This window comes from Candoia aspera, chromosome 4, assembly GCF_035149785.1.
Source record: "Candoia aspera isolate rCanAsp1 chromosome 4, rCanAsp1.hap2, whole genome shotgun sequence".
Classification (NCBI taxonomy): domain Eukaryota; kingdom Metazoa; phylum Chordata; class Lepidosauria; order Squamata; family Boidae; genus Candoia; species Candoia aspera.
Genome location: NC_086156.1, coordinates 109,569,267 through 109,592,730, shown reverse-complemented (window position 1 = coordinate 109,592,730; position 23,464 = coordinate 109,569,267). Strand labels below are relative to the sequence as shown.

The 23,464-nt window shown below is 41.5% G+C and overlaps 1 protein-coding gene across 1 annotated transcript; it reads left to right on the top strand.

Moving 5' to 3' along the window:
- The first annotated feature begins 1,316 nt into the window (after positions 1–1,316).
- Positions 1,317–23,464, top strand: LOC134497027 (vomeronasal type-2 receptor 26-like). Its single transcript, XM_063302742.1, has 4 exons — positions 1,317–1,511; positions 8,528–8,614; positions 15,734–15,860; positions 22,563–23,464. Exons 1-4 carry the CDS (start codon positions 1,317–1,319, stop codon positions 23,462–23,464), a joined length of 1,311 nt encoding a protein of 436 aa, XP_063158812.1.

The following is a 23,464-nucleotide window of genomic DNA, read 5'->3' as shown; positions in this document are numbered from 1 at the left end:
TATAAAAATGTTTAGATGTCAGGTTTTACATAAATCAAATAATCAAACAAACAAACAAACAAACACTCATTTTTGATGGAAAAAATGTCCCAGTTCGTAAAGCAACATCAGTTCATCAACTGTTTTCAGATATAAAATCGCCGGAAGTTGTTCCTCATTAGAAGTCAATTTGCCCTCATTCTTCTCTATCATGTGCTTCTTTTGCACACATGTTCAACAAAAAATTCTATGATAGTGTACCCAAGATGCAAATGGAATAAAGAGCTTAATGTCATCTTCTTAATGTTCTGTAATGGGGGATGTGCAAATGTATCTAATATATACGTGTTTAATTTCCAGATATGGATAATTGTGTTCAGTGCCCAGATGATCGCTATCCAACTACAGATCATGACACATGTATTCCCAAACATGTAATGTACCTATCTTATGAAGAAAATCTAGGTATCACCTTGACTACACTGGCTCTTGTGCTGTTCTTCATCACAGTTTTGCTGCTGTGAATCTTCAGAAAGTACCACAACACTCCCATCATCAAAGCCAACAACTGCAGCCTCTCCTATACCCTCCTCATTTCCCTCTTCCTCTCCTTCCTTTGTTTCCTGCTTTTCATTGGTTGACCCTTGGTGGTGACCTGTCTCCTTCGACAGACTGCTTTTGGGATCATTGTCAGGATCCCTGATCAAAGGTTTGTGAAAACCTTTGTCGAGGCATCTGCCATCATTTCCTTATCTAAGGGATAGACTGGATGTCACCAGGTGGGAGGGGTATGAAGATGGAGTGTGAAGTACATTCTTATGTTTATTATGGCTACCCGGAATACCAAGGACATAAAGTTTCAATAGAGCAAAAACACCACCTGGAAAGGAGGGTTGGATGGTTTCATGGGAAAGGGGACTGGTTAGGGAAATGTAGTTTTAAAAGTTAGGTTTGCACGGGAACTCTTTATTCACAGCTTGGCCTCTGTACCTTGCATTATGCTTTATTAAACAGTTAAAGGAACTCAAGCCTCTTGACTGTGATTGTGTGAATGCTTGAATGTTGAGGTGCTGACATTAAGCTGTGAATCCATGTGTGAAAGACTCTTCCTGAGACATCGCTCAGCTGAGAGTCCACAGATCATGCCAAAACACGGGAAAGCATGAGCCAAGCAACCTTCACCTCTACCATCACCTGAGAGAACTGTGCTATATGCTAGATTGGAGGAAGAAAAGGTTGAGACGGAGGAGAGTTCGGAGAGCGGGGAGAGCGAGTGAGTGGGTGAACCTAAACTTGACACCACGGAGCTGGAGAGTGCCCTGCTGGCCTTAGACTTCATGGGGGACCCACAAACTCTGAGTGTAATCATCAAAGAGTCCCAGATGGGACCCTTGCAATCAGAGCAGAAGCCCCCACTGCTGATGGAGGTGCAAGTGAAGGTGCAGAGCCCGGGGTTGCAGGGAACCATCCACGGCCCGAATGGAACTCTGCAGGAGATGCGAGCCATGGAGGCAAGAATGTCTGCCATGGAAGTAATTTTGCAGCAGGTGTCCCAAACCCTCAAAAATATAGTGTGTCCCCTGGCACCAAGCTTAATTGGTCCCCTAATTGCCAGAAGGCTTTTGATCACTTGAAATTGCTTTTTACTACTGAACCTGTACTTGCTCACCCCGATCCACAGTGCCCTTTTATTGTGCAAGCTGATGCTTCCTATGCAGCCATCGGAGCTGTTCTGATTCAAAAAGATGACTCTGGTTTTCCCCGCCCCTGTGCTTACCTCTCAAATTAATTTTCTGACTCTGAGTGCAACTGGCCAATTTGGGAAAAAGAGGCTTTTGCAGTCAAATCTGCCCTTACTCACTGGCACCATCTCTTAGAGGGTGCTCCACATCCTTTTGAGGTATGGACTGACCACAAATATCTACAAGCCCTCCAATCCCCAAGAAAATTGAATGGGAAACAAATTTGATGGGCTCAGTTTTTTAACCGCTTTAATTTTACACTCAATTTCCTTCCTGGGAGGAAGAACTTCCTTGAAGATGCACTTTCTCGGCTTCCTCAGTATCACACAAATACCACTCCTGTGGTAGATACCATTTTTTCTCAAAAACAACTTGGCTTGGCTTGCGTAACACACAAACAATCAGCAGCTGAGAAAGTGAAAGTCCAACCTGATCTAAAAGAGGAACTGCTTCAGGCACTCCTTAATGATCCATGGCTACAAAGTAACAAAGCCCAATTAACTGAAATTGACAAGGTCTGGTACTGCAATGGCAAGATTTACGTACCAGAATCACTTCACCTGAAAATTTTAGTGTTCCCATGACAGCAAATCTTCAGGCCACTTTGCATTTACAAAAACTCTCCATTTGGTGAGACCCCAATTTTGGTGGCCCACCCTACACTCTGATGTTCAATCTTACGTCAAATCATGCCACACCTGTGCTCAAGCTAAGCAAAAGGGGGGCAAACCACAAGGACTTTTACAACCCGTCGCCTCCCCCAAAGCCACATGGAAAGAAATTGCCATGGATTTCATTGTTGATTTACCTGAAAGCAGGAATAAAACTGTCATTTGGACTGTTATTGACTTGTTCTCTAAACAAGCTCACTTTATCCCTTGTGCTAAAATTCCTACTGCCCAACAACTTGCTAAAATGTTCCTCACTCACATCTATAAAATCCATGGATGTCCCACTCATGTAATCTCAGACCGGGGCATCCAATTTACTTCGAGATTCTGGCGTGCTTTTTTGAAACTGATTGGTGCGCAGCAGTCCCTCAGCTCGTCGAGCCATCCACAAACTGACGGAGCCATTGAATGAGCTCAATCAACACTAGAGCAGTTTCTGCACTGCTATATTAGCTTTCAACAGGACAATTGGGTTGATCTTCTCCCTTTTGCTGAGGTTGCATACAATAATGCCATTCATCAAAGCACAGGCTTTTCACCTTTTCACAATGTCTACGGTTAGGACTTCGTTCCCATCCCTGAACTGCAATTACAAACTCTACCTGATTCAGCTGCTGCTGATTGGGCTGCCCAAATTGCTAGCAACTGGCCTGTCATCAGGGAAACCCTGGATCACACTCAGGAAACTCACAAAAAAATTGCTGACTGGCACAGGCATCCTGAATGGGATTTCAAGATTGGGGATTTGGTATACCTCTCTACTAAATTTCTTTGCTCACAACAACCCTCTAAAAAGTTGGCACTGAAATTTATTGGTCCTTTTCCTATTACAAAAGTTATTAACTCTGTTACTGTTCAACTGCAATGAGGTGCTGACAATCATCTTCTCAGTGGCGGTTTCTTATATGTTGGCCAAAACCATCACTGTGGTCCTCACTTTCATGGCCACCAAGCCAGGATCAAGGATGAGGACATGGGTTGGAAAAAGACTGGCCCTTTCCATTGTGTTCTCCTGCTCCCTTATTCAAACTCTTCTCTGTGTAGTCTAGCTTTCCACCTTTTCCCCCTTCCCAAATGTTGACATGAATTCTCTGAACAGTGAAATCATTCTGGAATGTAATGAAGGATTTGTTGTAATGTTTTATTGCATCTTGAGCTTCATGGGCTTTCTGGCTGTTAGTTTTGTTGTAGCTTTCCTAGCTAGGAAACTGCCAGATACTTTCCAGGAAACCAAGTCCATCACTTTCAGTATGCTGGTGTTTTGCAGTGTCTGGTTGTCCTTTGTTCCTGCTTACCTGAGCAGCAAAGGAAAATATCTGGTGGCCGTGGAGATCTTTGTCATCTTAGCCTCTAGTGGGGGTCTACTGGCTTGTGTCTTTTTCTCCAAATGCTGTGTCATTGTGTTGAGGCCAAGAGGAGCAGCTGAATAAAAGGAGCAGCTGATAAAAGGAATCAAGTAAATGACATTGTCTATAGCTTCTACATTGCATGACACCCTACAATTTCCCCAAACATCTGTATTTGTCATTTTTATATTACAATGTACTGCAGGCCCTTCCAATAGCAAGTTTAAGTATTTTAGCCTACAGATACCCAATGTAATTTTATTTGTATCTTTTTAAGAGCATAGCAGTAAATCCTTAAGCAGTCTATTGGGCTATTGGGCTCACCGAATGGGTAAACAGAAGTTACTGAAATGGAGGTGGGGGAGATAGTTCATGCATTCATTTCAGGGCACTATTAGTTAAGTTGCTTTTTATTTGTTCAGTTGCTTCTGACTCTTTGTGACTTCATGGACCAGCCCATGCCAGACCTTCCTGTTAGTCTCAACACCCCCAGCTCCCCCAGGGACTAGTCCATCATCTCTAGAATATCATCCATCCATCTTGCCCTTGGTCGGCCCCTCTTCCTTTTGCCTTCCACTCTCCCTAGCATCAGCATCTTCTCCAGGGTGTCCTGTCTTCTCATTATGTGGCCAAAGTACTTCAGTTTTGCCTTTAATGTCATTCCCTCCAGTGAGCAGTCTGGCTTTATTTCCTGGAGTATGGACTGGTTTGATCTTCTGGCAGTCCAAGGCACTCTCAGAATTTTCCTCCAACACCACAGTTCAAAAGCATCAATCTTCCTTCGCTCAGCCTTCCTTATGGTCCACCTCTCACAGCCATATGTTACTACGGGGAACACCATTGCTTTAACTATGTGGACCTTTGTTCTCAGTGTGATGACTCTGCTCTTAACTATTTTATCAAGATTTGTCATTGCTCTTCTCCCAAGGATTAAACATCTCCTGATTTCCTGACTGCAGTCAGCATCTGCAGTAATCTTTGCACCTAGAAATACAAAGTCTTTCACTGCCTCTACGTTTTCTCCCTCTATTTGCCAGTCATCAATCAAGCTGGTTGCCATAATCTTGGTTTTTTTGAGGTTTAACTGCAAGTCAGCTTTTGCACTTTCTTCTTTCAGCTTCATCATAAGGCTCCTCAGTTCCTCTTCACTTTCAGCCATCAAAGTGGTATCATCTGCATTAGTTAAATAGTATTTATTAAATTATTTTCATATAATAAATATTTGGGGGTTGATGAACAATCTGAAACATCATGAAGAGGTTAATGAGCTGAAGAGTTTGGGGACCCCTGCCCTAAAGTGATCAGTTAGAATGTAAATGGGCTTAGGATAATGGAGTGGAGTGGAGTGGAGTGGAGTATAACAGAACAGAACAGAACAGAACAGAATAGATTGGACTCAGGTTATGTGTCCCTTGTTGATTTTTGAAATGGCTTCATATTCTGAAAACAAGAAGGTGGAACAATCTGTGTCTATATGGTAATAGGTACAAGTTCTGAACTAATATTTGTATTACATAGATACGATTTCTCCTCTTTATTCATTTCATTTTTTTTTCTCCTTTTGAGGTCAATTTGCTATAATCACTGTACTGTATGAAGGTTTGTTTGTCTGTTTTTTACTGTATAAACACCAATGTATCTAGACTTAAACTAAAAAGAATGAATAAAAACAAAGAGCAGTCACACCATATGCCAAAATCTCAATTTCCTTTCTGACTGTAGAGAGATGCTGGTGATATTATGATAGCTTTATTTATTATTTTGTTCATTATTATTTATTATTTTTGTTATTATTTTAGAAGCAATAAAAATAAGTAATAAATAACGATTTTGAAATATTTACTATTAATCTCCCATAGGTTACAACAGAACTTTCTACAATCAGTCCCTGTAAAATGAGTTTGTATAGATATGATTGCTTCCCCCAGAACAGCCACATCCCAACAGCACATGAGAGGAGCTGTGTAAAAACTCCCTTCAGATGAGCAAAACTGCACTGCAGTGACTCAGAACTTCAAAAAGCAGATATAATCCATCTATATCACAGGTGGACACAGCGGATGCCCACTCAGCCTCTTCTAAAAGTCTCTGTCCATGCAAACAGCTCCACAAACCATACAGCCACAGAAAAGGATAAGTCTACCCTCCATCAAATTTAAGAACTAACTTAATGTGCAAGTGTACGATCCTTTCTAGTGTACAACAGTGCACCTGTTCGTGGCATGGAGGTTATTAGGCTCGCTGAACAAACCTCAGATCATTCATAGGTTAAATATTATCAATTTAGCCAGGCTCACATTTCTGAGCATATTTTATCAAACAACCAAATCAGACACAAGATCTATGGTGAGATGCTGCATTCATCTTGAGAAAAAGGAATTTCATAGATATTCTTTGGCTCATATTTGTGGCCAGCCCCTATCTGATTACTATAACGCACTCCTCTTCCTGTACGGTATAAGGACTATAGAGTTTTTCAGTAAATGCTTCCTCCTGCTGGAAGATTCAGTGGTTGCTCAATTTTACAGAAACAAGGCCTTGCAATAAAAAAGCAAAAACATTCTTTTTCTCGTATTTCTACCTTCCATTTGTGTTGATTGTAGGGCATAATCCCTAGAATCCCAAGTGTAGAGCAGGGTTCATTGGATTATACCATGCAACAAGAAATGTCTTGCAGAAGATTAATTGATTGATTGATTTTCTGGCAAGATAGAAAGGAAAAAGACACCTTTCTGGTGGTTTCATTGAACTTCCAACCAAGAGAAACTACTGCTAGCATGTGTAAGTGCATTTTTGAATAATCTATAGTAATTTAATTTTCTTCTCAAACTGTTAGATATGGTTGACTTGGAAAGACAGGATCAATCTATATTATGTAAAAGTTGTAGTTCTACTTCATATCAATATATCCTTTGCAAACCAGAGGTATGTTCATTTTAAAGTTGAGCTCAAGGGTGGTTGACCTCGAGGACAAGGGACAGGACCATTTTACAGTCTCTGTGTCCATGGGGAATAAGTCGAATAATATATCAGCAGCAGTAAGATAAGCAAAATAATATGGTATTATTTGACTTGCAATTAACAAGCTAATTGTGATTTCTCTGACTGTTTCTCTAATTCTCTGGATAGTTGGTGGCTATAAGAAATGTTATCAATACAAATTAAAAGATGCTTGAAATTTGCCATTTGACAATCCCAGCTGGGGAAATGAGGAGGTTAGGCTCCATCAACTCAGTGCCCAGACATTTCTTCTATAGAGCCTTGGCCTGCAACGGACTCTTGACTCTGACCTTTGAAGCTAGTCTGTCATCTATGAGGGAGATGGAGAATTGTTTTTGGAAAGGAACATTTTCATTTATGACTATAAAACTTTCCGTGCTGATATTAGTTTTGATCCCCAAGAGCATCTGCATGGTCAATTGTGCAAAATACTCTAGTAATGAACCAAGTATTATTTTTCATAAATATTATCAGCCAGGAGAATTCATTATTGGTGGTATAATTTCTCAGTTCTTCATTATGTCTGATGAGATAAAATTCACAAGACATCCTTCTCAGGACATGTTCATTGATTTCATGTGAGGAACTGAAACTTTTCAAAGTTGTGGTGTTGTATCTCTATTCTGATCAAAGTCAGTGGAAAAAAAGTGGTACTCCATGTTAATTATTGCTTTAGGGCGATAGTCAGTATTTGACTTCCACAATAACTTTTCTTAACCATTTCAAAATGCCACCATATTTTATTGCATGGGTATCAACAGCTACAGCAGTAGCACTGTATACAAATAGTTGGAGCACAACAGATATTCAAACAGATAAAAAAAATGTTGTAGGTAACAGACACAGTGTGCAAAAGAGAAAATATAGGATATAATGCAAAATACAAGGCATTATGCATTAATTCATAAATATAAGGACATAAGTGAATACACTTTTTGGTGTATAAAATGGTGTAATAAATGGGCTTTCACTACCCAAACATTCATTGTGAGAAGAGTTGAGGCTGCCCTTTTTAAAGTTCCACGTTGCAGCTCTTAGAGCAAAAGAAAAACTGGGAATTTTCAGTGGAAGAGAAATTATAGATAGATGGTTAAATGGAAGGGAGGAAGGGAAGGAGGGAGACAGGCAGATACAGAAGCATTGTTTTGTTTCTTGAAAATCACATTATATTCAGTGTGTCATCTGGAGCTCATTACCCAGTTCTGCTCTTTATCTGAGTCCTAACTGGTTTCTAAGGTTGGCTTGTTTGTTTTTGCATTTCTCATTGATGGATAAATAGAAAGATGGCATCTGTGTCTGTGTGACAGAGACAGGGAGGAAAAGAGAGAGAGAGTGGCTCAGAGAGAGAGAAATGTGTCTATTTGTGCATAACTATGTGAATATATGTCAGTATGTATGCTGCTATCATACACACAATATGTAGTTTTGGGTCAAATGTATGGATTCACTCCTCACAACAGCCCTGGCATATATCTTACTTTAGTAATTTAGGTTACTATGATGATAGGAAAGATATACAAGATTGAAATGTTTATTTCTTCTTAACTTAAAAAATGTGTCTTTTACTTTCCAATGTCACTGCAGGTTACTGACTCAGGCCTACCAACATGTCTTAGCCTTGGTGTTTGCTGTAAAAGAGATTAATGGAAACCACAAGATCTTAACCAATGTCACCCTAGGCTTCAATATCTATAACAATTATTTTAGTCCGCGATATACATATGCAGCCACAATGGAGCTGCTCTCTACAACAAGCAGATTCATCCCTAATTATAAATGTCACCTCCAGAACGATCTGGTAGCTGTTATTGGGGGACCGAGCTCTAATGAATTCCTGGACATGTCAGCCATCCTGACCAACTACAAAATTGCACAAGTAAGTGTTGTTAAAGAAACAGGAAAGGTTTCAAAGAAGGTCCCCTGGATTTTTAAGGCTACTGTTTTGATTTGTTTTGGACAGTCAAAACTCACCAGCTAGAATAAAACAGTTAATTGTATCATATGAACCAATGGATGGAACAGAGGTCATGATGGCCTAATAGAATGTCTACAGAAAGAAAAACAGGAGTGAGATATGCTTTGAAACTAACACTTCTGCTTCTTCATGTACTTTAGCTTGCGTACAGCTCTGCCCCAGAGATGGATGCTCAAACACATGCTGTTTTCTTCCACTGGATGTTCCCAAATGCCATTCATCAGTACAAGGGGATCCTCCATCTCTTGCTGCATTTTGGATGGACCTGGATTGGAGTGTTTTATATTGATATTGGCAATGCAAGAGAAGTGCTCTTAAGGAATGTGATCCCTATGCTTTCCGAGAGTGGTATCTGCTTTGATTTCATAAGAAATTTGGCTGGTGGGATGCTCAGTGACATTGATAGGGTAGAGGAAGCAGCTTGTGAAACATTACGTTTTGCCTTGACCCGCACAACCAATACTGTCATCTTTCATGGAGAATTTCAGAGTATGTTAAGCTTAAGGGTTTTCCTCAAGGTTTCTGAACTTGAGGACATGCCAGAATATTCCAAAGTTTGGATTATGACAGCAGATGTTGATTTCACATCCGTTCCCTTGCAGAGAAATTGGGACTTAAGCTTTATCCATGGATCTTTATCCTTGGCTGTTACTTCAAAAGATATTTCTGGATTCCGTCAATTTCTTCAAGCAAGAAACCCTACTCTGGAGGCAGAAGATGGTTCCCTGAGAGAAATCTGGCAACAGGTATTTAATTGCTTCTTCCCTGGTTTTTCCACTGATGTGAAGAGTGAGAACATCTGCACTGGGAAGGAGCGACTAGAGACTCTCCCTATGGCTGTGTTTGAAATGAGGATGACGGCTCACAGTTACAGTGTCTACCGTGCTGTCTATGCTATTGCACATGCTTTGCATGCCATGTGCTCTTCTATGGGCAATCAAAGATCAGTCATGAACAGAAGGAGACAGAAGCTTAATCAACAGTCATGGAAGGTAACGCTCAGAGGAGACTAGTGTAAGAGCACTGACCATATGTGGGCTATGCTGGTGGTAATATTTTCTCAGCTGTAACTCAATTAGATCAGAGTCGTTTGTGTGATGCGATGGTGGATTGCTGCTGAGCATTTTCTCCAAACTTCAGTTCAAGAGTGGGATGATTTTCAACTTCCCACTCTTGAATGCTAACCTGCAATGTCCTGGTTATCTTCTATCCAGTACTAAATAGATCCATCTTTTCTAGTCCTAACTAGATCCAAATTTGTTAGAAGCTTTATTAAATTTAGAAGAAAGATAAAAACTACAAAAAAGCAAAAATATTTTTTCCTTTTTTCTCACCTCTTTTTTTTCTTGCTTTTCTGTAGTTTTTATCTTTGTACTAGATCCAACTTTGTAATATATACAAAGTATGTATATAGATACATACATACATACATACATACATACATACAGTATATATAGTATATGTGTGTCTATGTGTGTGATATATATTTATACTGTATTAACCTATGTCAGGTTAGGACTTTACTTTCTACACCTTGACGTTTACTTTGCTACGTGGCCCACTGGTAGTTCCGCTCCATCAGTCTTGACTCCCTTTCCTCTCTCTACTGTCATCCGGCCACAGTTCTCTAGTCTGAGTGAGATACCAAGGTTCTCACTGTAGATCCATGTCAGGTGGATCAGGGAGTCGATGTCTCATTCACTCTTAGCATGCAGCTTCATGTCATCCATGTAGAGTCATGGCTGTTGGTAGTTCCCCTCTTGAACTTGTATGCATATCCAGTCCTTGTGATTATCTGGCTGATGGGGTCAAGAACATGAAAAGCAGACCAAGAACATGAAGAGCTCGACAGCACCTGGCCCAGACAGGATCCACACCTTCCGGTTAAAGAAACTAACAGCAGTGCATGAATGCCTAGCCGCACAGACGAATCAGCTGCTAGCAGCAGGCTCCCACCCAGACTGGTTAACACAAGGTAGGACAGTGCTGATCAAGAAAGATCCCCACAAGGGAACAGCACCATCCAACTAACAGACAATATCCTGCCTCCCTACAACATGAAAATTCCTATTAGGCATCATAACCAGCAAGCTGCAGCATAACCAACAATATGGCCCAGTACATAAGCACAGCTCAGAAGAGCATTGGGAACAACACAGGGGCTCAAAACACCAGTCACCTGAGACTCAAGATCTAGACAGACCAATCTGAGCACAGCCTGGATTGACTACAGGAAAGCCTATGACTCCATGCCCCACACATGGATCTGTGAATGCCTGGCGGGGAACATGGACACTTAAGACCTTCCTCAAGAGCTCAATGGGACTGTGGATACCAACACTGAAAGTCAAGTCAAGACAGCTTGCACAAGCGGCATATACCAAGGTGATGCACTGTCCCTGCTCCTGTTCTGCATGAGCTTGAACCCCCTCAGCCAGATAATCACAAGGACTGGATATGGATACAAGTTCAAGAGGGGAACTACCATCAGCTTCCGGCGGGGAACATGGACGATTGAACAGCCTTTTCCGCGAGTTCCATGGACAGAACTGACAATGTGAGTTTTTTTTCGGGCCCGGGCTTTTACCTGAAGCCCAGAGCTTTTTCAGGAGTTAAGAAAAGCTCCCTTTTTGTCCTCCAAAACATCACCTTGTAGCCTGAGAATCACAAACAGCGAAGTCTTGGTAAGAGACGACGGGAGGTGGGGAAGCCGTCATTTCCAACCTGCATTTATAGCCTTAAGGAATATTAGGTTGAGCCTCCCCATTTCTAAATCACTCATTTTATATTGTTAAGTTTTCTTACCCTAAGAAAGGCTGTCTACAACAAGAAAAAGTGGACTGTCTTGCTGCCTATCGTTATTTCTGGATTACTTTCAAAAATGTTTTTTTTTTAGACTTTGGCTTACTTCCCATCTAAATTTTGAGGACTGAGAATAATTAGTATTCTTCCCATTACTATTTTTGTATTTAATGTGAAGGATTCAACTTTTTCCTGCACGTTGAACTTGCTGTTTTGAGTTTTCATTTTTCTGTTCACTTTCTGTAGCTGCTGGTTAGCATATTTTTCCTTTGTCAATTTCACTTAATAACAAGCCTCTCATTAACTTATTAGCTCCTATCTGCAAGTATCTAGAGGGCACCATAATCTACTGCCTGAAACATGGAGGACCATAAGGAAATCTTCTGAGTTTTGTTCGGGCCTTCCTTGTGATTTTAAAGAGATTTTTCATGACACCTGCCAAGCTATTATGCAAGATATTTGGGATATTGTAGAAACTATCAATTCTAAAATGTATCAACTGGCTGATGACATTCTATGGGGGGAGGAAGAAGTTTATCAAGAGGGGGATTTTTTTCCTGACAGTAATAGACTCTTTGAAGAAATGCTGGGTGATGAACATATTTTGGTGAAGAAGGAGTTAAAGTTTGACTTACAAGATACTGACCAGGCTGTTTTTCCTAAAGACTGTTTTGGGAATGAAGCTATGTTATGTGGGAGGTTTTCTACTGAGCAGCTTGATTTTTTTTTTAAGAGGGACAGTTGGGCTGTTTAATTATTTTTAATGAAAAATGCCTTATGCATAATAAGGAGACAAAATGCTCTGGTATATTTTAATGTGGGATAAGAAATTAAGAATATGTATTTGGATTGATATTAAGACTTGTATGATTCCATTTTTCTTTAATGATTTAAAGTTTGTTTGATTTTTTAAAGATTTATAAGAAGATTGTTACAGTATTATTAAGCATAAAAGTAGACAATTCAAATGTTTTTATAATTTGATTTTTATTATAGTGGCCAGAGATATGTCGAATAGTAGCAGGAAGAAAATATCTAAATAAAAGGGTTCTTTAGGGGGAGGGAAGTTGATTTAGAGGTTTATATATTTGTTTATTTTTCTTTATATATAAGGGGAAGGAGCAATTGTTTTTAGTGATTGTTTATAATGGGTCTATAGCATGATTTATAGAAATAATGTGTTGGTTAGATTTAGAGTAAGGGATTAATTATAGAAATTGCTATGTATTCTTGTGTTGAAAGTCAGAAGTCATCCTGTAATTTCTTAAAAAAATCTTTTTATCATTTTTTGTTTTCTCATCTTTTTTCTTTTTTTTCTTTTTGTAGTAGTTTTTTTTTTGCAGTTTTATCTTTGCTTTAAACTTATAAAATTCTTATTAAAAAAAGAGGAACTACCATCAGCCACCTCCCCTACATGACATGGATGTCATCAAGCTCTTAGCTAAGAGTGAATGAGACATCGACTCCCTGATCCACCTGACATGGATCTACAGTGAGGACATTGGGATATCATTTGGACTAGAGAAGTGTGGCCAGATGGTAGTAAAGAGAGGGAAGGTAGTTAAGACTTCAGCCAGGTGGAAGATATCCTCTCTGTCTCTCTATCTCTCTTTCTCGCTCTCTCCTTCAACTTTGCCATTTATCTTTCAGCTCTTCTATCAAAACATTGAGAAGACTGGACCCAAAGAGCCAGCAGCTGAAGCGCAATATTGTATGAGATAAAATGAAATTCCTATAGATTCCTAGACCAAATTTTGTTTTCCCAAGTAATGTAATGAGGAATTCACTGATTATTAAACAATTTGCATAGCCCAGAGTAATCTCAATCATAATTTGAATGAGTGCAAAAGACATTCATAAGTTTTCAATTATGTAGTTTCCCTTATGAAGCATTCCATCAGTCACAGCTCTTTAGAAGTTGGTGGCTTCATTCTCTGAACATTGGCGTTTTGACGTCAATCTATCAAACAGTGTATGTGAGAAAATCCAATATGAGATGGAATGTTTAAATCCATAAAAGACTTTTAAAATAAGCCAGAGTATTCCTAAGGGACCTCACTTCTTCATTTCTGATATTTCCCTTTACTTGAAGTAAGTTAAGGGGTCATCCTGTCTCCTTCCCCCTCTGCTTCACCCTTTAAATCTTCAACATTTCCCCTATTTTTCTTCTATAGTCACATAAATAATGCAAACAATCACCAATGGTAATGTATTTATGTCAGTAAGGTTAAAAACCTTTATATCCCACATAAAAACAATAAAAATAGTATATTAGAATGCAAACAACTATATTTTCCTTTTCTTTCTTTTTTGCTTCTTCTTTCCCACATTTAGATTCACCAATTTCTTAGAAGTGTATCATTTAATGACAGCAGTGGAGAATCAATTTCTTTTGACCAAAATGGAGAATCAGTAGCTCGATTTGATATTATCAACTGGGTCACATTCCCAAATGAGTCTTTTCTTCGGGTCAAAATTGGGAGGATAGAGCCACAGGGCTCTTCAGACCAGCGATTCAGACTTTTTGAGAAGAACATTGTCTGGCCCACTCAATTTAACCAGGTAAGGTCCATCTCATTTCTATAAACAGCCACGTCAAAGACCTTCAGGGTTAGGTTCTTGGAAGTGCTCAGTTTTCATTGAGCTAAGCAAGAAAAAATACATGTTTTTAAGGTTAGTTTTTTTTAAATAAGAGTTTTATTAAGTTTAAGCAATGATAAAAGTTACAAAAAGCAAAGAAAGAAACTATAAAAAGAAAAAGAAAAAATTGAAAAAACAGAAAAAACAGAAAAATAAAAAATATTTTTTGAGATTACATATCAGGATGACTTCCAACTTTCAACAACATGAATAGACAACAATTTCCATCATTAATCCCTTACTCTATGTCAAACCAAAATCACATTATTTCTATAAATCATTCCATTAACACATTATGACACTAAAAACAATAGCTCCTTCCCCTTATATTTGGAAAAAAAATTAAACAAATAAATGACCTCCATATAACACCCCCCCACAAATCCCCATTTATTTAAATATTTCCTTCCTACCACTATTCTATATATTTTGACCACTATAATGAAATTCAAATTATATTTAAATTTTCTACTGTTATACTTAATAATACTATAACAATCTTAACTCTATTAAACCTAAAACCAAACACTTATTATTATATTTTATAAATCTTAAAAGATCAAACATACTTTAAAAGCAATAGAATACATCTTAATCCAAATCTCTAAAGAAAAATGGAGTCATACAAGCCTTGACATCAATCTATATACATATTCTTAATTTCTTATCCCACCTCAAAATAAACCAGAACATTTAGTTGTCTCCATATTACCCATTAGGCATTTTTCATATGGAAATCAAAGAGCCCAGCTGCCCCATTACAAAGTCAGACATCTCAGCTGAAAACCTCCCACAAAAAGGAACCATTTCATTCTCAAAACAATCTTTTTAAGGTTAGTTATTTTAGGGCCTTCTCCCCACCTCCAAAATATTCTTCTGACTTTTTTCTCTTAAAACTCAAAATCTTTGCTTTCTTCTTAGAATTCATTCTTAATAGTAAGAAAATTCAGGTCCCTTCTAGAGTGTATTTGACAGAAACAGCTTCTATCTATCTATCTATCTATCTATCTATCTATCTATCTATCATAATCTATCTATTTAAATTTATTGACCACCCAACTCCTGCCATCACTAAACAGCTGTTGATTTTTATTTGCATATCAATATAGACCCAAAGGGCTTGATATCCTTTCCCTCTATCCTTCTCTCTTAGTTTATTGTTGCCTCTCACTCATTAGTATAATTTAAGAATTTGCCAGAAAGGAAGATGGGGTAAGTTTCTCCCTGCTACTATCTTTGAAAGATTCATCTTTCATTCCCTGAAAGTAATCTCAAAATTAATGTGGATTTTAGAAAATGAGGTCCATGAATTGAGGACCTCCTCTATCTAAGATTAGCATGCCTTTTTTTACAGTCCTCATTCTCAGTGAGATAGATATTGATTCCACTACTTTCCAGCCTCACTGGAAATATATAGGTTGTATGTCTTGAGGGCAGTGAGAAGAGGTGGGCCCATCGTGCTCTGCCTTACTTCCTCTGAGCAAACCTGGGAATCCTCCTTATTTATTGTGAACATTGACTGAGCCCTTTTCTGATTTTCTGCATGTGACATCGAATGCTTCTTCCATACATGGACAGACACAGCCACTTTCCTTGTGTAATGTGAAATGCCACTCAGGTTTCAGAAAGAGCAAGAAAGAGAACAAACCCTTTTGCTGCTATGATTGTACTCCATGTTCGGAAGGGAAGATCTCAAACCAGTCGGGTAAGAAACAGCTTAAGAACATGGGGTGTGTTTCAGCATTTAGACATCAGGTTATATATAAGCACTCATTGTGGAAACTTGTCCCAGTTCAAACAATAACTTTCTGTTCAAACAATCCTTATTAGGATGTGTAACTGAGTGAAACAAACACGTTGTAACGATTGCCTAATCCCAAATACTCAGTCTCACAAGCTCGGGCTTAAAGATAACTGATTTATTAAAGGAATAGTATGCAAATACAGAGAAAGCTGAGAATGAGCAAAAGCGCGCCAAATACAAACTTAAAAGCCTTGCCTGTGAGCAAGTTCCGCCCCATCCCTCGTCAGGGCGCTCCCCCTCCCAGGTGCTAGGAGCCGTTAGACGTGCCTGGGAAAGTAACCTTGAGCAGGAGCGCAAACCCAAACATACATTCCAAGCCCTCAAAACAACGGAGGGCGAGGGAATGGAAAAATCCGGGTGAAGGAACACGGAACAGAAGATGACATGTGAAACGTTACAATGTTAACAGCACATTGAAATGGGTAACATGACATATTGCCCCCCCAAATGAAGGCTATGGAGCAGGTTTGTCAGGATAGGCAGAGTGAAATTGGGCTACCAAACGAGGGGAAAGCATGTCTGGAGCAGCAACCCATTCAGGATGAGGGAAATGTTTCCAGCGGACGAGGTATTGCAAAGCGGAGCGCTGGCATCGGGAGTCCAGGATGGATGTCACCTCGAAGTGTTGCTGGTTGTCAATCATGAGCGGAGGTGGCGGAATGGGTTGGGGATGCCAGCGGTCCGACGGCAGGTAGGGCTTGAGTAAACTACAATGGAAAACAGGATGTAAACGTTTAAGGTTGTGAGGCAAAGCAAGTTTAAACGTAACAGGGTTAATTTGGGCGATAATTGGAAAAGGTCCCACGAACTTAGGGCCAAGTTTCTTGGAGGGCTGTGGGGATTTGAGAAACTTAGTTGATAAGTAGACTTTATCTCCGACAGTAAAAGATGGCTCTGGGGAACGCTTTGCATCGGCATGGCGTTTATAAGTAGCCTGGGCATGGAGGAGAGCTTGTTGAATATTAAGCCATGAGTGCTTGAGAGAGTCAGCCCAGTCAGTAAGGGAAGCTGGCAGTGGTTGTGGATGGGGAAGTTCAGGAATAGGAACAAAATCTCGCCCAAAAACTGTTTTAAAAGGAACTTGACCAGTGCTTTGATGAACAGCATTGTTGTAGGCGACCTCTGCAAATGGAAGTAGGTCGACCCAATTGTCCTGTTGGTAGTTAACAAAAGCCCTGAGATATTGTTCCAGTGTAGAGTTAACCGCCTCTGTAGATCCGTCCGTTTCCGGATGCCACGGGGTGGAAAGTGACTGTTTGGTGCCCAGAAGTTTCAAAAATGCCCGCCAGAATTGTGACGTAAATTGTGTGCCTATGTCACTCACCAAACGGGCGGGGATACCGTGGAGGCGGTACACGTGGATGAGGAAGAGGCGGGCCAGCTGTTGTGCGGTGGGGATAGAAGCGCATGGGATGAAGTGAGCTTGCTTGGAGAAAAAGTCTTTGACCACCCAAATGACAGTTTTGCGTTGACTAGGGGGTAGATCAACGATAAAGTCCATGGAAATGTCCTGCCAGGGGACAGATGGGGTGGCGACGGGTTGAAGGAGACCTTGAGGTTTGCCTGTTTTGCGCTTTGTTGCTGCACACACAGGGCAAGCAGTAACATATGCTTTTAGGTCTTTGAGTAAGGTTGGCCACCAGAATTGTCGGCGAACAAGGTGAAGAGTTTTTAAATAGCCAAAATGTCCAGCCAGCTTGTCATCGTGGCAGCGCTGGAGTATGGTTTTTCGCATAGCATCGGGTACATAAAGGTGATCGTTGTGCCAGGTGAGATCGTCAGTGAAAGTTAGATTGTCTCTATTGGTTTGTAACCAAGTATCTGTTTTAAGGTGGAAAAGCAACTGTTGTTGCAAATCAGATGGAACTGACAAGCGCTGCAAGCGGCTGGAAGGCAGAGCGGCTGGAGGTTGCGTTGATTGCGCTCGGGTCTGGCTGCGAGTCACCGCTGCCAAACTTAATTGTTTATTGGTCCAGACGGTGCCTTGGACCGTTGGCCCTGGGCCAGCATCTTGGGGTCTGCGGGAGAGTGCATCAGCCAAAAAGTTTTTCTTGCCTGGTATGAATTTAAGGGTGAAGTCAAAGCGGCTGAAAAACTCAGCCCAGCGCAGCTGTTTGGGACTGAGTTTTCGACTGGTGCTTAGAGCTTCCAGGTTTTTATGATCAGTTCAGACTTCAAAAGGGTTGGAAGTGCCCTCCAATAGGTGTCGCCACGTCTCCAAAGCTGTTTTTACAGCAAAAGCCTCTTTTTCCCAAACGTGCCATCTCCTCTCAGTTTCAGTGAATTTGCGAGAGAGGTAAGCACAGGGTTTTAAGGCGCCAGAGTGGTCAGATTGTAACAAGATTGCTCCTATGGAGAAATCAGAAGGATCTACTTGTACAACGAAGGGTTTAGAGGGGTCTGGATGCTGTAAAATTGGCTCTGTGGTAAAGATTTGTTTGAGCGCTTCGAACGCCTGCTGACAGGCTGGAGTCCATTTAAGGAGCGCGCCTGGGTTCTTTGAACGTCGCGTATCCCCCTGTCCTTTGGTTTTTAACAGTTCAGTAAGGGGGAGGGCAATTTCAGCAAAATTTTGGGCGAATGCCTGATAAAAATTAGCGAACCCAAGGAAACTTTGTAATTGTCTCCTGGTACGGGGAGGCTCCCATGCCACAATAGCTTCTACTTTTGCAGGGTCCATTTCAATGCCCTTAGCTGAAATTCAATAGCCTAGGTAATCAATTTGTGACTGATGAAAGGCACATTTTGACAGTTTAGCGTACAACTCTGCTTTTTTCAATTTAGCCAGTACCTGACGCACCAAGTGGATATGTTCTGACATGGTTTCAGTATAAATCAATACATCATCCAAATATACCAGTACCCCCTTAAATAGGTGGTCATGCAAGACCTCATTGATTAGTTGCATAAAAACCCCAGGTGCTCCGGATAAACCAAATGGTAAGACTTTGTATTGGAAAGCCCCAAGAGGACAGTTAAATGCAGTTTTCCACTCATCCCCTTCCCTTATGCGAATACGAAAATAAGCTTCTCTCAAATCCAGTTTTGAGATTTTGCCTCTGGCCAGATGTGATAACATATCTTTGATCAGGGGCAAAGGATATTTATTTAATATTGAGACCGCATTGAGCCCGCGGAAATCGGTACAAAGCCGTAATGACCCATCCTTTTTTGGCCTGAATAGGACAGGGGCTCCTACCGGGGAATTAGCAGGCTCAATGAAACCCCTAGCCAGGTTTTTGTCAATGAACTCCCTTAGCGTAGTGAGCTCTTTGGGAGACATGGGGTATATTTTTGGGTGAGGCAATTTTACGTTTGGTAAGAATTCAATGGCACAGTCCGTTTTTCGGTGGGGTGGCAAGCGATCTGCTTCCTTTTCCCCAAATACCTCAGCAAAATCCTGATACTGATTGGGTAATCCCTCAAGAGGTTGAAGCGTTTGCACAGTAGTATACGCTACCCCTCTACCCTCCATGTCTTCCAGTAGGTCCTTTTCGGGTACTTTGTAAAATCCATCCGCAAAAGTCACAGTTCTATGTAGCCAGTTGATAAAAGGGTTTTGTTGCACAAACCAGGGCATCCCCAAGATAACCAGAGGCCCCCCCACTGGAGCTACAACAAATGGCAGCTTTTCCTGATGGGAGCCCATCTGCAAGGCTACCAGTTCCGTGGAATGATTGACTGCTTTCCCTCCCGCCATAGTTCCATCCAATTGGGTGAAGATCATAGGTCTTGGCAAAGGAAACGTGGGCAGTTTCAGAGCCGCTACAACATCAGGGTGCATAAGGGAATGGGAGCAGCCCGAGTCTAGCATGGCCCAAACTTCCACAGTTTTGGTTTTTGAGCCCAGTTTAACTTTAACAGTCAGTGTGGGGAAATTTCCACTCACTGAATTGTGGTTACGCCCGGTTTCTTCCACCTGCCCTAGGGCGCCCTTCAGGGCAGGTGGTAGGCTTTTCCCGCCGGCTGCTCGAATTGCAACTCTTCTTCCTCTTCTCCGAAGGGTAGTTCTGGGGGGTCCAGTTCTGCGATGGCCGCTTTCAGTTTCCGCGGTAGAGTAGGCGCAGGCGACTTTATTGCAGGTTTCGTCTGTCGTTCCTCTGGACGACGTCTGGGGCACGATGTGGCTCGATGCCCTTGTTTCCCACATCTCAGGCACTGACCTTTGGAGAATCGTCGTTCCCTTTCTTCTTCCCAGGTTTTCGGTTTGGGGCGGCTGGCAAGCCCAGATGTACGCGCTCCTCTAGCAAGATGAGATTGTCTAAGCTCTTTGGTATGGGCATAGGTTTGTAGGGCATTTTCTGTGCTGCCCGCCAACTGAATCCACCCGTACAGCGTTTTAGGATCATCTCTTCCTAGTGCCCAGCGAAGGATTTCTGTTTCTAGCCCCTGCTTAAACATTTCAATTAAAGTTGGCTCAGACCAGTCTTCTACTTTCCCTGACAAAGCTTTAAATTCCAGCGCATAATTGGCAACTGAGAGGGACCCTTGGTAGAGTTTCCTCAGGGCGTTTTTAGCTGTTTCTTGGGCTAGAGGGTCTTCGAAATGCTGTTTAAGTGCCCACAAAAAGTCATCGAAGTCCTCTAACTCAGTTGCCTCAGCCTGGCACAGTTGTACATACCAATCAGCTGCCCTTCCTCTCAGTTTGTTGGCAATGAAATTGATTTTGCCATGTTCTGACCGAAAGTTCCGGCCCCAATCTTCCATATAATGCTTGGCATTAGTGATAAAGAAGGAGAGCGTAGTGGGATCCCCATCAAACTTCACCCCAAATGGTGGGAAGTTTCTTGCCGGCTCAGCTGGCTGTGGCGGTTCCGCGAATGTCAGCGTACGCCGAGCCCCCATGGGTGGCCGATCCCTAGGAGGTCTTGCCTCTCGCCCCCCCGCCTGACGGGCTGATCGAGTCTTGCTTCTCCCCCTGGATGGCAGGGTGCTATGCCTGGGGTACTGTGACGGCTCTTCCTCCCAATCCTCCGGGGTGGGCTCTGCATCTCTGGGGAGATCCTTAAGGATTGTCACTATTAGATCCATTTTGTCCTCCAACGCCCTCATACGAGCAGGAGTGACCGGTTCTTCCAGGGGTTGGTTGGTTACCACCACCCTCGGTGACAGGGGAATTTCGGGCTCCCAGGATAGTTGTGGAGACCCCCTCCCCGGTGCTCTTTCCATTACAATTTTATGTTCACTCCTGAGGCTCTCCTGCATGGATATCAGCAATTCATCTAATTGGGCATCCCGCATCTCCCGACGTGCTGCTCTTTGCACTCTCGAGGTTAGAGCTGGCCGGATCCTTGCCGCCTCCCGCTCTTCCTCGCTCCCATCACTTGCGCGAAGCTGATGTTCGGTCATCGCTAGCGTTCCCTCTTATCCAGTGATTGGATGGGGCTAGCGGAAAATGGTTGAAATGATTCTCAGCTTTATGTAACGATTGCCTAATCCCAAATACTCAGTCTCACAAGCTCGGGCTTAAAGATAACTGATTTATTAAAGGAATAGTATGCAAATACAGAGAAAGCTGAGAATGAGCAAAAGCGTGCCAAATACAAACTTAAAAGCCTTGCCTGTGAGCAAGTTCCGCCCCATCCCTCGTCAGGGCGCTCCCCCTCCCAGGTGCTAGGAGCCATTAGACGCGCCTGGGAAAGTAACCTTGAGCAGGAGCGCAAACCCAAACATACATTCCAAGCCCTCAAAACAACGGAGGGCGAGGGAATGGAAAAATCTGGGTGAAGGAACACGGAACAGAAGATGACATGTGAAACGTTACAATGTTAACAGCACATTGAAATGGGTAACATGACACACGTTTGGTGAAAATTTGTTCAGAAGTAAAAAGGCATCTGGGAGCACTTTTTCTGAGTTGCATTAAGGTGACTTAAAGTTACATATGCTGTGGCTGGGAAAGAAGCTTTCCTTATCCAAAATCCCATTTTGTATCATATTCCTAAAGGGAATATGACCATTTTTATTTCTTGTTCTACTAGTCAGGAGATAAGTACTGCTACTTTTGATGATGGTGGTGGTGGTGATGATGATAATGATGGTGATGATAACCATGAACCCAGTAATTCTTTGAGTTGTTTGTAAGATAATCAAGTTTTCCAGGAAGGGGGTGTTGCATATTCTTTTATATTATACATTATACAGTGTCTAGTTGTCATGGCTTAAACTTGATTGGACCTCAGTGGAAAGCAGCATTTCCACTACACCGAAAGACAGAAAATAGGAAAAATGAAGACAGGGACAAGTTAAACTGGATCTTCAACCTTGAAATGCTGTATAATATTAAAGTAGGCTTAGTTCTTACAACCTTAAGTTCCTAAACTATTGCATCCCAACATTTCCTCAGTGATTAAAAAATAACAACAACTTCATCTCAGTGTGTTACTAAACAAACCTTTCTTATTAAAAGTGTACATTCTTGACTAATATATTCTACTTTTGCATCAAGGAAAAAATTATGCTGTATAGGATGAAAACTTCAGAAGAGAAAAACCGATGGAAATGCTACAAATAGACCTCTTTTGTATTCTTCTGCGTCTATTTGGGGGAATATGCAGAAATGCCAAGAATATCTTGATTTAATATACCCACTTGTTTTTCCAGACATGGATGACTGTTTCCATTGCCCAGTTGATAAGTATCCAAATAAAGATCATGACTCATGCATTCCCAAACACGTAAGTTACCTATCTTATGAAGAAACACTGGGTATCAGCTTGACTGGAGTGGCTCTTGTGCTGTCCTTCATCACAATTTCTGTGCTAGGAATCTTCAGGAAGTACCAGGACACTCCCATTGTCAAGGCCAACAACCGCAGCCTCTCCTACACCCTCCTCATTTCCCTCCTCCTATCCTTCCTTTGTTCCCTGCTTTTCATTGGTCGACCCATGAAGGTGACCTGTCTCCTTCGACAGATTGCTTTCGGGATTATCTTCTCAGTGGCGGTTTCTTGTATGTTGGCCAAAACCATCACTGTGGTCCTGGCTTTCATGGCCACCAAGCCAGGATCAAGGATGAGGACATGGGTTGGGAAAAGACTGGCCCTTTCCATTGTGCTCTCCTGCTCCCTTATTCAAACTCTTCTCTGTGTAGTCTGGCTTTCCACCTTTCCTCCCTTCCCAAATGTTGACCTGAACTCTCTAAACATTGAAACCATTTTGGAATGCAATGAAGGATCTGTTGCAATGTTTTATTGCATCTTGTGCTTCATGGGCTTTCTGGCTGTTGTTAGTTTTCTTGTAGCTTTCCTAGCCAGGAAACTGCCAGATACTTTCCAGGAAACCAAATCCATCACGTTCAGCATGCTTGTCTTTTGCAGTGTCTGGTTGTCCTTTGTTCCTGCCTACCTGAGCAGCAAAGGAAAATATATGGTAGCTGTGGAGATCTTTGCCATCTTAGCCTCCAGTGGGGGGCTATTAGTTTGTGTCTTTTCCCCCAAATGTTATATAATTTTGCTGAGGCCTGATCTGAATAGAAAGGAACATCTGATAAAAAGAATCAGTTAA

What these genes read in the sequence shown, in the direction of transcription:
- LOC134497027 (XM_063302742.1), top strand. Translation starts at nt 1,317, where the DNA reads ATGGGGGACCCACAAACTCTGAGTGTAATCATCAAAGAGTCCCAGATG. An exon ending in CCAACTACAAAATTGCACAA is followed by an intron (nt 8,615 to 15,733) that starts GTAAGTGTTGTT and finishes ATACATGGACAG; the next exon opens with ACACAGCCACTTTCCTTGTG. An exon ending in GAAGATCTCAAACCAGTCGG is followed by an intron (nt 15,861 to 22,562) that starts GTAAGAAACAGC and finishes TTGTTTTTCCAG; the next exon opens with ACATGGATGACTGTTTCCAT.